At 47.6% G+C, this 13359-nt stretch overlaps 1 protein-coding gene across 2 annotated transcripts; it reads right to left on the bottom strand.

Annotated features, from left to right (window-relative positions):
- Positions 1-298: 298 nt before the first annotated feature.
- On the bottom strand, positions 299-11343 carry KIFC1 (kinesin family member C1). 2 transcript variants are annotated; one of them, XM_074332784.2, is made up of 11 exons: positions 10585-10728; positions 7237-7374; positions 7006-7105; positions 6453-6506; positions 6288-6338; positions 5685-6082; positions 4275-5054; positions 3353-3643; positions 3190-3263; positions 2998-3073; positions 299-489 (listed from the first exon to the last, which is right to left on the bottom strand). In XM_074332784.2, exons 1-11 carry the CDS (start codon positions 10594-10596, stop codon positions 445-447), a joined length of 2019 nt encoding a protein of 672 aa, XP_074188885.1. In that variant the 5' UTR covers positions 10597-10728; the 3' UTR covers positions 299-444. The 2 variants fall into 2 exon arrangements, with proteins under 2 accessions (XP_074188885.1, XP_088651963.1); XM_088795837.1 differs by lacking the exon at positions 10585-10728 and adding an exon at positions 10780-11343 and having other exon boundaries at positions 416-489.
- Positions 11344-13359: the final 2016 nt, after the last annotated feature.

Here is a 13359-nt window from a genome sequence, read left to right on the forward strand (position 1 = left end):
TCTTTTGGAGCAAACATTAAATATAAGACCCTTATATATAATGTTTATATTTAATGTTTGCTCCAAAAGACGCATTAGAGCTTAGAGCTGATGGTCCGGCTACGTCTCATTTGCGGGGAAACATGGTAGGTGTGGACAACCGGGAAAGTACAGGAGCTGAAGGCCATCCAGGGTACAGCTTGTCAGGGAGAAAAGCAAAAGTGGAGGCTTTTGCACTGCAAAACACAAATTGCTGGGCAGTGGACAGATCCACAGCGCCATATTTACAGATGTGAAAAATGTGTCCTTTCTTGAGAAATTGCTATTAAAACCTTTATTTGAAAAAAAAAACCCAAAAAACAAAAGACTCTTCTTTATTTAATAGGCCCAGGTAACACAGTGCCCCCCTCCCCCCCAAATCACCCCTCAGCCCCACCCCCCACCCCCCAGGATCTGGATCTGTCTTCATTTCCTGTTGGCCTGGGCAGTACCAATAACACACTGGTTCACCTGCGGGCAGGGGGTTTAGACAGGATAAAAAAGTTTTCAGAGTAACCAACAGGCTGGGTTTCCCAAGATCAACCTCCCAATCCCCATGGTTGGTTCTATGTCGACTAGGCACACTAGGTCTGAAAGAGGTGAAAAGGCGTGAGAAGGGATGGGAGCCCCACCACACAGGAGCAGAGTGAGAAGGAGCTTTCATTTCTAGCAATACTGTCGATTAGAGACCCCAACTGTCTCCCATCACTAGCGCTTAATAAACTAGATAGAACAATACCAACACTCATTTAGGAACCAAGGCTCCTTGGAAAATGAATGATTACTAGTCTACGGCAGGCAATATACAAGAAGAACCTGGAATAAAGACTACTGGGGACCTAAGGGACACAAGAGTCAACTTGAAAGAGCTCCCACTGGACAAAGATGGAGTAATTTGAGCATAAGAAAGAATGATAACTGACAAGGACACATATCAAATACATAAGCATCTGTAAAGATAACCCCTTGATAAAAATTCACTGGTTACCTTTGGAAGTTGCTAGAGTATCAATGTATACTTAAAATTGATAAAGAATTCAACCTTTATCCCAACTTTCCTATATGGACTGAATTTTAGAGTAATCAAATAGATGGCAATAGGAAGTACTTTATAGAAGAATCTGGGCTAATGAAAGTAGAACTGAGAAAATCAGGAAACCATTTTTAAATAAAGTAAAATAAAGAATAGAAAAAAGAAAAAAATAGGAAAAACAAAAATCATCATCATCATCACCATTTTAACACTCAATGAAATAATAGACCTAGGTATGATCATTGTTTGATTAAATCACTAGGTAAAAAAGTTGATAGGGAGTTTTTTAATGGATAGATCAGGCTGACAACACCCAAATCCAATGATCAATTTCTGTATCATTGAAAGTGGAACAATTAGATAGTAGGTGCCTCCTGCTATGATGCAATAGAACGTGTACAACCCCATGTAAGTTTTCTTGCTAAGAAATTTAAACGTGACTCAGATCTAATCAAGCCTCTAAACCTAACTCCAAGACAACAAAAATTATGGAGGAAAAAGGCAGCAACCAGCCCAAATCCAGGATATGGTTATTCTATAGGACAAATCACCCAATTTCTTCAACAAATAAATGCCATAAAAGAAGGCGGGGTTGTTACAGATGAAAAGAAACTTAAGAGATCACTTCAACCAAATGGTATGAGCAGCCCTTGCTTCGATCCTGATCAGAACAAACCAAATGTATAAAAGACATTTTCTGAGACAATCAGGTGAATTTTAATATAAACTGGGTATTAGAGGATATTAAAGAGTTCAAGTTGTTGGGTGTCAATGATTTGATATAACTTTAATTGAACTTGCAAGATAGCAAGGTAAATCCTGATTGAAACAGAAGACCAGGTCAGGGTGCCAAGGCAGTTGACCACTTCCGGCAACAACACAGGCTGAAGCCTGAGTGCAGCAGAAAGGCACACGTGATCAGAAACTCTGACTAAAGCCAGAACCCATCACAGGGCTATAGTCTCAGGGAAAAAATTTCCCTCCAAAGGCAGACTGTAAAGAAACTTTCTGACTCAGCTCTAGAGAAGGGAACGTAAGTCTCCTAGAGAGTTCATAGCCATGGCCATGGCCGACCCTCATGGGGTTGGGAGCCTGAATTCACACTATTTGGAAAAACCTCTAAATCTCCTTTGATCCAGCAATCCCATTTCAAAGAATCCTTCCCTAGATAGATATATGTAACTAAACAAATAGAAAATGACATATGTATAAGGTTAGTCAACATGACCTTGTTTGTAACAGAAGAGGGGCGGAAACAATCCAAGTGCCTAGTAGAGGTGATAAACGTCAGTGTATCCACAAAGTGGAGTCCTAGGCAAATATGAAAATAATGGGATGATTTCTGTGTGCCCGTGGGGAGTAATCTTCAGGTTGTCTTGTTAAGCAAAATAAAGTGTAGAATAACATACATGTAAGAGAGGGAGAGAGATGTCTTTTACTCGTATGTAAGAAGGAGGGGAATCAGCACATGCATATTGCTTGTATTTGCAAAAGCAAACATTCGAAGAATAAAATGATAAGTGATAAAAGTGACAGGTGGGGAGGACGGGGCGGACAGGAGTAGTGCATAGCTTTATATGTAGTTTTGACCTTTTAACCACCTCTTTTTAACATCTTAAAAATCCCTAAAAAGCCAACAGGTGAAAAATGGATCTATAGGGAATAGAGTCAATGGAATAGTGATATATATGAGTCAGAGGGGCAATATTTTGGGGGGGGGGGCGTTATCACTTTGTGAGGGGTGAAATGGCTAGTGCATTCTTTTGTACACCTGAAACAAATTTGAAAAAAAATGGATCTAGGTGGGTAGTGCCCCAGACGCCTGACCAACATAAATCCTTTCTGGATCAATGTGCCCCTGGCCTAAAGGACAGAAGGGTTTGGGACAGAGAAGCCCACAGTCACCCAGGGGTCCTGACAGAGACTGGGCTTGGTGGTAACCGCACCTTGGAGGCAAAGCGTAGGGAGTTGAGGGACTCGGAGACGTTCTCTTCTAGGGGGGAAATATTCACAAACATGAGCCTGTGGAGAGAGGACAGGGGGCCAAACCCCTGCATTAGTGGCTGGTGGAGCCTGGACCCCGTTTCCCCTTTCCCACCCCTCACCCCAACATCACAGTTCCGACCCTTTCCACTCACATCTTGGCGCTGCCACCCAGAGAGTTCTGCAGCAGGTAGGTGAGCTTGCTGTTCCGGTATGGCACGTGGGACTCCTAGCAAGTTGAGGGGGACAAGTGAGTAAGCTAGGACAGGGTTCAGCACGGTCAGTCCCAGGCCCCACCTGACCTAACCTCATTCCCACCTTGTTGCTCAAGGCCATGATGACCAGCCCCAGTGTGGACAGGCTGCTGTTAATGGCCTGTGTTTCCCGAAGACGCTCCCGCTCCCCAGGGCCAAGGGCTAAGCCGGGGTCTAGACGCTCGCTCCCAGCCAGGTCCACAAGATTGAGGGGAGCCCCACACTGTAGGCCTCGTCCAGTGTGCTCCCCAGAGATCTGCAGCTGGAACACACTGTGGCTGCGTGATGAGCGCTCGTTCTGGGCTGTGCGGGCCACAGCCCGGTTCTGGCGGGCCAGATGGAGCAGAGCCTCCACCTGGATGGGGAAGAGCAAGGGCAGGGCAGGCAGAGGTCAGTACACAGCGGTTTCAGGTACGGCAATGCACAGGGGTCAGCACCGCCCTCTTGGAGCTTTTTTTCTAGGCGGTGAAGAGACAAATAAGTAAAATATACAACATATCTGAGAGTACTAAGGAGTAAAATAAAACAGAAAAATAAGGAGTATATGAGGGTAAGGTGAGGCTGCAAGTTTAGGCAGGATGGCCAGATCTTAAGCAATGAGGGAGCAAGCCACTGCAGGAGAGGAACATTCAGGCAAAAGGAGACAGCGAGCAAAGGCCCTGAAACACGAGTGACCAGTGGGCTGAGGAGCCAGGCGGCCAGTGTGGTTACTGTGGTAAGCAAGGAGAGCAGTAGGAAACGAGACCCGAGATCCCTGGTCAGGGAGCCAGCGACACCCCTGCTCCCGCAGCTGCCTCTCCTCCCCACTCCCTGTTAAGGCAAAAGGACCTCACAGCCCACCAGCCAAAACTGAATGTGGCAACCACTCCTTACAACTCCCCTTTCCTTCATCCTTCACCTTTCACTGTTCCCTCTCCATTCCACTCCATCTCTGTCCCCCTACCCACTGCTCCCCATTTTCCAGCCCAGTGCCCATGAGGAGTTACCTCTTTCTCACAGGAGACAGGAACATATCGGGCATTGGTGACAACAAGCTCCTCGCTCCCTGGCCCTGCCCGGCGAATCTCACAATCACCCCCGTGGCCCTTCCGGGTCCCCGTGGCCAGCAGGTCTCGGACAGTCTCATTGTAGATCTCTACGTAGCTCACCACAAAGCTGTAGGTCCAGCCCTGGCTGCTCAGCTCCCCAGCCACAGAGAACAGGTGCCGCAGGGCCCGCGGGATCAGCCCCTCCACCTGGGGGTCTCCCCCAGGCCCACCCTCCATGGTGAAGGTCTTGCCGCTCCCGGTCTGGCCATAGGCAAAGATGCACACTGGGTAGCCATCCAGGGCTGACTGGACAAGCATGGCAATCTCCTCAAATACTTCGTCCTGTCCACTTCCTGGTGGGAATACCCGGTCAAAGGAGAAGTCATGGCGCGTGGGAGCGGCTGGCATCCCACTCAGGGTCCCACGCCGCTCATCAGATCGGAAGAGGCTGAGGTGGGTTGGAGGATCAGAGGGTCCACCAGGGCCAGAGGGAAACAGGAGGAAGCCAGGGGGTGGGGTGGGCTCCCCCGGAAGGACAGGGCGGACCCGGCAGAACACTCGGATGTTGCCTTTGAGCTCCTGTAGCTGGTTGTGGAGTCGCCGGCGCTCCATCTCTAGCCCATGGAGACGCTCTCCCCGCTCAGCCAGCGAGGCCGCCTGCGCTGCAGTCTCCCGGCGCAGGGATGCCACCTCGGCTTGGCTGTCTGACAGAGCTGCTTCTGATGCCTGCAGCCTCCTCTGCCCAGAACAGAACAGACAGAGATGGCAAGATACAACCAAGAATAAGAACAAGTCATGATGGGGCGGGGGGTGGAGGAAGGGTAGTCCCTGCCTCCAAGGACTTCACAGTCTGGTAAAAAAAAAGGTAAGAAAACAGGAATCGTGGTATTAGAATACGGAGTGCTCTGGGCATATCCAGACGGCTCACAAGGAAGATATCTAGGCTGACACCCAAAAGTACAGGAGTGAACCAAGGGAAGGATGGAGTACAGAGGGAACATTCCACAGAGAGGGAAGGAAGCGCATGTGCGCAATGCCCTGAAGCGAGAACTGAATCCTTTGAGACACTGCAAGTAACTCAATCTAGTTGGTGCTCACCAAGGAGTCGAATGGATGTAAGAGGAAGAAAGAATGCAGGGCGGTTCTGATCAAGAAAGACAGCCAGAAAGAGGGGCATGGAGGAGTATGGGAGACACACATCTGGGGGAGCTCCGAAGACAGAGTCAAGACAGGGAGAAGGGGGGCAGAGAGGAAGACAGAGTCAGGACAGGGCTGGGGTACAGTGCAGAGCGCAGGGGTGGTCAAGGATTGATCCTAAGCCCAAACCTGGAAAGGAGGGTCAGTGTTTGGTGAGAGGCTGGCCCTTACCTCCCGCTCCTCCAGCTGGATGACCAGTCCCCTCCGCTCTTCCTGAAGTTCCAACTGTTCTTTCTGGAGCTCTTGCACCAAGCCCTCCTGTGTGCCCAGCCACTCTTCCAGCTCCAGGACACGGGCTCTCAGGTTCCCCAGCTCCCGCTGGCCCTGCTCGGCCTGGGCCCGCACGCTGGCCAAGTCCCCTTCCAGTGTCCTGCGCTCTGCCCCCAGGGCCGTGGCCTGCTGCTGGGCCTCCCGGAGCTGGTCCCGCAGCTGTTGGTTCTCCTGGTCCAAGGTCTGAGTCCTCTCACGACAGCATTTCAGCTCTGCGTTTAGGTCGCATAACTGACCCTTTAAGTCCCAGGCTGGACGTTTGCTGGGTTTCTTCCCTCCTGGTTTGGGAGGAGCAGCTGCTGCAAAGATGGGCACAGAAAGGACAAAAGTCAAGAAGTCTTGGTTCTCTGTCTCTCCTCCCTCCCAGCCCTTAGGGCCTCCACACCTGATGCTACATCTCCTTCTCCTCCAGAAAGGGAAGAGGCCAAACGTATTCTCCTGGGTACTCACCACCTCCTCTTCCCTATCCCAGCCTCTCACCCAGCGGTTATGTTTGTCACCTACTGCCAGGCTTCTTGGCAGGAACAGCAGGGCCTGGCTTCTGATTCTTCAACACTAGTGAACGGGAGTTGACATAAGGAATTATATCACCAGCGTCCTTCCACCTCCACCTTCTTCCGTTACCAGACCGCAAATCCCTTTTCAGCCCCAGCTCTTAAGGGCTAATACCTGTGGCAACAGCTGTGGAACACCGGGGGCCTGTCCTCTTGGGAACTTTTGGCGCTGTCGGGAGATGGGAGAGGAGAAAGCAGAGCGATCACTCTCAGGGTCGCACGTCCTCTAGCTCGGCCAGTGGCAGAGCCGTTGCTTTTTCTGAGGATCAGAAGTAAGAGAACTTCCCTCGTCCCCTAAGTCTAGCCACCTCCTAAAGACATCCTTCCTAGGACCAGAAAGTACTGAACATGCCAAGAGCAAGGGAGCAGAGCCATGGGTAAAGCATGCTACATATGTGTAAAAAAAAGTGTTGGGGAACATGTCTGTATTTGCCTGAATACCCATCGAATATCCCTGGAAGGATACACAGTTGCCTCTGGGAAGGAGAACTGGGTGATAGGGGACAGAAGTAGGAGGGAGACTTTGCAAAAGTGTAACAACTTTTGTGCCTTTGGAATTTTGAAACAAGTGAAATGAAATTTTGAAACCTATTCAAATTAAGCTACAATTGAAAGAAAAGAAAAAAGTGAGTTGACAGCGCTGGTCTCTGCCTACCCCTAGAACCCACCTGCGGTCTGGCCTTGTGTCTGTGGCACTGCGGTGAGGGCCGGTGCTCTGGGATAGGACGTGGCAAATTTGGTCGTTGTGCCCAGGACTCGTGTCCTTTTCTAGGGAAAGACAAGAACGGGGTCCATAGTTACCCCCCCACACACTGGTTTATTCTCATTCTCTCTCTCTCTCTCTCTCTCTCGCTCTCGCTCTCGCTCTCGCTCTCTCGCAGCTTCCAAACCCAGCTCACCTTCTCAGGCTCCAAGGCATCCTCCATCTGGTCAGGCCCCCTTTTAAACCTGCTTCCTGGGAGAGGCAGCCGGGAAGAAGCCTTGACCAGGGGTCTCTTCAACTCTATGTTCCCCTTCACTTCCAACAAGGGGGATCTCTGCTGGGAAAAGAGACGCTGAAGACAACACCCTGGAATCCAAATGTCCAAAGAACTCTCCCTTTTGACCCTCCAGACTAATTATTCACATAACCACCGAGCATTAATGTGCCACAGATTATGTGCCAGCCAAAAAACAAGGAGAGAAGTGGGACACAATGCAAAAGTGGGAGCAATCTCTAAGGGAGAAGCTGGATGGATGACGGACTTCAGCTAAGTCTAAGCTACCCTACTTAAGTAAGCAGAGAGAAATGGACACTTCTTTTAGATAACATAAACTCAAAACACACGCGTGGTATGGCAGTGAAATCAATAGGCCCTTTTAGCCAGAGCTGGGAATAACAAATAACGAAGAAAGCGGATATAAGCTGAAGACTGGGTTGGAGGAGCAGGTAACATTTATCAGGAACTGTTTGAAATGCTTTATCTGTATCACCTTAATCCTCACAGCAGCCCAGAGGAGGTGCTATTATTAGCGTCACTTTGCAGAGGAGGGAAGGTACTGAGAGGTAAAATAGCTTGTCTAAGGTCCTCAGCCAGTAAAAGGCAGAGCCAGGGTTAGAATCTAGACAGTCTGTTCTGGAGGCCATGTTTTTAACCACTAGACAACACTGCCTCGTAAGGCTGATGCCCCGCTCAGAAGGAGTTTGGGCTGTAGCCCTGCATCCTTGGAGAGCCAGATACACTTTCTGATTAGGCATGTGAAAAATATGCGGAAGAACCTATTATAAAGAATGAGTTGTAATAGGCTGACTTGCATGGGCAGACTAGGAAGAGGCGGGACCAGGTTGGAGACCACCGAAGGAGAGGCGTAAGGTGGGGCAGTGGGAAAGAGAGAGCCTCTCCTCTAAGCAGCCCAATTCAGTGCCTGGGGATTATGCCCACCCCATGATTACCAACCATTCGGGTTTGGCCAGAACTACGGGGCTTCTTAGGACACAGGAATTTCAGGGCTAAACCCAGGTCATTCCCATGCAAACCGGGACAAGCTGTCACCCTCCCTCTATCCCACCAGCAAGAAAGCATCACGTACAGATCTGATTTTCACCATAGGTAACTTAATTCCAAGGCGAGCTTCTCTCTGCCCTTCAATTTACTTCACTCGTGCAGCGTTTACTAAGTGCCTGTTATGTGCCAGGAAATGATCTAGGTTCTGGAGTAACAGGCGTGGTTTGTGCCCTCAGTGTGCTCATGGGACAGTAGGGAAGAGAAGCACTGAAAGAGATGATTAAAACTTTACCTAGCACTATCCTAAAAGGATCCCAGAAGAGGGGGTGGGCATCTAGTTTAGATGGGGAGAGTGTCAGAGAATGCTTCTAAGAAGTATGTTCAGGCCAAGCTTTGAGGATGAGAAAGAGTTGGCTTGATGGGTTTGGGCCAAGAGTATTCCAGATAAAAAGCAAGGAAGAGTATATTCAAGGAATGACAAATTGTTCTGTTCAGCTGAACACAGGGAATTACATAGAAAGTGGGGAGATGGGAAGAGAGGCAGAAAGGAAAAGATTGTGGCAGTCGGTACGCCATGATAAAAGAGTCTGGGTTTTACTGAACGCAAGAGGGACCCTGGTGGTTTTCAGTCAGGAGAATATGACTAGATTTGTACTGAAAAAGTGAAGTAAGAGCAATGTGAAAAATGAATAGAAGTAGATGAGGGGTCTATCACAGGCAGAGAAACTGTATCATTCCTTTATTCATCCATGCAACAAGGATTTTTTGCGCTAACATTTGTTGAAAGAATGCTCTGTACCAGTTGTTCTAGGTACTGCAGAGTAATGAATATAAAGTTCCTGCCTTCCCAGAGCTTACTTTCTAAGGCGGCCTTTCCAAATTGGAGTACCATAAGACAACTAAGCTCTACAGAAAGTGATCTATTTTCTCAATTCTCCCAAGGATGTATACAGCTCTTAACATTCTAGGTGCCTAAGAGAGAAGTTAATTCACTCAATACAAAGGGTGCCTTAGGGCATAAGAGCTTAATTCTCATGGGACTCAGTTGAGAGGGGCTATTCTAAGTGTTTAAGGACAAAGTAGAAATCTATCTGATAGAATGCCAAGGAGGGGCTGGATTACGTGAAATCAAGCACTGTAGTCTCCCCTTATCCACGGGGGATACTTTGCAATACCCCCAGTGGATGCCTGAAACCCTATATATAATGTTTTTTCCTATATATACATACCTATGATAAAGTTTAATTTAGAGATTAACAACCATAACTAATAAAATAGAACAATTTTAACAATTGTTCTGTTTTGTTTACAACTGTATATATAACTAGAGTGCCTAGTACAATGTCCACTATGTGGTATGACTCAATACATTTTTAAGGAATGAAATCAGATGTCCATCAGTGGGGGAATACTTAAACTGTGATATATACAAACAATTGGCTTCCATACAAATAAGGGGGGTGGTGGAGGTGGCATTTTTCCCCCAGCCATCTGAAGAAATGTGCACAAAGAATGCTTATTTTAATTTAATCAAATGTAGTGTGAAAACCAAATTTTTCTTTAACTATTCCAAAGTCAAACACTGATTTTATTTTATAACCCCTGCCGGTTCATTCATGCTACCCTATCATAACGGAACCTAGGCATACCTACGTCCCTGGAATTTGTGAGGGTTCAAAAAACGTGTTCAAAAGTTTGTTTATTCAGGACAATTCCAAAGAGTGCAGTATTTATTTTTTCCCATCTACATATAAAGTCAGACATGACAACTCCCAACTTTGCACAGTAAGCACAATCACTTAACCTATAAAAAGAGCTATTCATCCAACCCCTCCTATACCCACTTCCCTACTCCTAAGGCAACCTCTCGGCGTGTGCATCAGATCCCACCCCTTCACCTACTCAAGAACAGCGCCTCCGCAATCCTTCTCTACACCATCAACTTTTCACTCTCTACTGGCTAATTCCAATCAGTGTACAACATATGCTATTATTTCTTGCAACCTCAGCGTTTCCTGACCCTTTTTCTTTGTTGCTCTGTGCAGCAGAACTCCTCAAAAGTGTTGCCTGCAGAGTATTCACGGTGTCCAATTTCTCTCCTAAACCCACCCCAATCCGGCTTTCACTTGGGGTCGCACAGGCCTTCGCCCTCCGGGCAGGCTGGACCAAGGCCAGCCGGGCCCCGGGGTCTTGTCAGCATCAGAGGCGGCCGCCGTCATCCCGGCTCTCCGGGACAGGAAATCCGCGCCGGCCCCTACTCACCTGCGGCTCCATGTCCAGCTCCGTGCCACACGAGCCGAGGGGATGCAATGGGAAGGAACAGGGCGCCGGGGCTCCCGGGACCGGCGTTCTTTCGCCTGCTCGCGAAGCACAGCACGCGCGCTCGCGGCTCCGGCAGCCACCAACTCTGCACCACACCCGCCACTTTTGAATTCCAACGGCTGCCACCCCACTCACCTCGCTCCGCCCGCAGGGACCAATAGTCGCCGTCGCCACAACCGAGGGCCAATCGCAGCGCCCTCCGCCTCCCGAGGCCACACCCCGCCGGGCCAGCGCTTCTCCTTCTAGCTCCGCGGACGCCCGGGAGGCAGGCGGGTTGGTCACACTTCCGGCCTCACTTTCCCTCTTACCCACCCCTCCTCTAGCCGTAGTCGGCGGGGCTGCCACACGGCTCCGGCCGCCGCACGCTACGTCAGAAGTTGGCCTGAACACGCCACACGAACGTAACTGCTGGGGCGGGGCGGACGCTGGTGAAAAGGAAACACGCGTGCGCAAACTGGGAGCCGTGCAGGGCGAGAGGCAGGACGAGCGCCCCCTAGCGACTGCAGTAGGGAGAGCACTCGTTAGCTCGACTGGACGCTCGTTTGCGGCGTCTCCCGGCGGAGTCGGACTGGCCGGGGAAGTAGGAGCTGGCGCCCTCACGCGGATGAGAGAGTGGGCAAATCTGCCCATTTCCCGGTCATTTTGGCATTTCTCACCAAATTTAGGGACCGTGGAGGCAGCTTTACGCTCCATGGAAACCTGACGGTGGGGATTCGAGGCTCAGGGGAAGACGATTTTTCTCTGCAACCTCCTCCAAAAGGTACCATACCTCCTCCGTCCCTGGGCGCTGTTACTGGTGCTGGAGAACTGGTATAGGACCGTGGGAGCCTCGAACCCACGGCGAGTTTGCTGCTTCCATTTATGGAGTATTTTGTTTTTCAGACTATCTGCACGTGCATTATCTCAGTTTAATCATCACTAAATTCAATGAGCTATTACTATGTGTCCAGTGCTTTACATATCTTATCTGCAAGCTAGGTGAAGGTTTAGAAAGGTTAAGTATGTCAACCTGAAAAAACAAAACAACAAAAAACGACCAGTTGAAGAAGCAAAGCGTCTATTTTGGATATAAGAATTGCAATTTTGGAAGCACAGATTCAGGCAGAAACCCAAATAGTGTCCTAATTATAGGGTGAAAGCTAGGGGGTTTTATGAGAGAAAAGGAGTAATTACCTGAAAAGAAAAAATTCCTGTTGGTGCTGACAGCTGAGCTGTTCTTGGCTATACATGAGGGGTTACTGATTCTATCTTCAGATAGGTCTGTTATCATCAGTCCTTGGGATCAGGATGTCCGCTTTCCTGCCAACTTTACAAACAATTGTTTGTAAACAATTGTGATAGAGCGCAGTCTGAAGTTTCAAGGAACAAGATGAGCAATGCAGTTCCTCTAGAAAGGCTGCCCTAGCTCCGTTTAAAAATGGCTCCATTTATGTCATCTTTCACAAGTAATAAGTAGAAGGTCACACTCTGATTGAGAGTGATTCTAGATTCCATTAGCTTTAAATATAAGCTGTATCTATCACCTCACACTACCTCTAACAATCTTGGTAACAAAAACAACAACCTATGAATGATTTGCAGAGTGGTTCTACAACATTTACTCGTTTGAGTTTCCAACCAATCCTGGGGATAGGCAGGACAGGGATTTTATTTATGATAGTGAAAGACAGGAGACTTGGTGTATAACTGGTGATTGACAAAACCGGAACTCAAGCCACCTATCTTTTAATCCAGTGCTTTAATAACTTGAATGCAAAGCTGCTTGTGGAGGGGAGCAGACTGTGGGGAGACACAGTATCTGAAAACCCTCTGGTCATCCCGCCACCTTTGGTATCCGAGGAAACCTGAAAAAAGCAGGAGCTTGAAAAGAAGAGAGTGAGAAGAGGAGTGAAGGAGGAAATTGGAGAAGACCGACACTTAATGGATGGGTAAAGAAGGAGAACTGAGAAGGGAAACCTGAGAAGAAACGTATTAAAAGCCATTTATCAAAGTTAAAAAAACAAATGTTAGCTACTCTAGGAGAAATATGGATCCTTTATTACATTAAAGGGGAAAGAGTTTATTCATCTCAATTGAGGCAGACAATACTCAAAATATTCAGCATCCATTGATGTTAAAGAAAAATAACCTGATAAAGGATATCTTCAAAAATTCTATGCCAAACATCACAATAAGGGTGAAATGTGAAAAGCATTCCTCTTAAGATGAGGAACAAGGCAAGGATGCCTGCTCTCAATAATCCTAGTCAATATGATCATGAAAGTTTTAGCCAGTCCAATAAATGACAACAAATATATAAGGATTGGAAAGAAACAAAAAATGTCAGTATTTGCAGATGAAATTATTGCATGTATAGCAACCCCTAGAGAAAGTTCAAATAGAATTGATAAATGAGTTTAACAAGGTTGCTAGGTACAAACTCAATATAGAAAAAAATCAATATACAAAATCTATTGCATTCCTATCATCAGCAACCATCAGTTGGAAAGTGTAACTTTAAAAATATACTATTTGGTTACATGAATATATACATATATAAAAGTCAAGCTGTATACTTGATTTGTGCACTTTGTCATTCTGAAATAAAAACTTGAATACAAATATATCATTTGCAATGGCAACAAAAAGTAAGGTACTTAGTAATAAATTTAACAATAGGTGTGCAAGCCCTTTGTGGAGAAAACGAGAGAACTTTATTAGAAGATATTAAAGAAA

Source organism: Rhinolophus sinicus, chromosome 2 (assembly GCF_057876585.1).
Source record: "Rhinolophus sinicus isolate RSI-liver-muscle chromosome 2, RSI-T2T, whole genome shotgun sequence".
Lineage (NCBI taxonomy): Eukaryota > Metazoa > Chordata > Mammalia > Chiroptera > Rhinolophidae > Rhinolophus > Rhinolophus sinicus.

What these genes read in the sequence shown, in the direction of transcription:
- KIFC1 (XM_088795837.1), bottom strand. Translation starts at nt 11,337, where the DNA reads ATGGAGCGTAAAGCTGCCTCCACGGTCCCTAAATTTGGTGAGAAATGC. An exon ending in GACACAAGGCCAGACCGCAG is followed by an intron (nt 6,507 to 7,005) that starts GTGGGTTCTAGG and finishes ATCTCCCGACAG; the next exon opens with CGCCAAAAGTTCCCAAGAGG. An exon ending in TCCAGCTGGAGGAGCGGGAG is followed by an intron (nt 5,055 to 5,684) that starts GTAAGGGCCAGC and finishes TGTTCTGGGCAG; the next exon opens with AGGAGGCTGCAGGCATCAGA.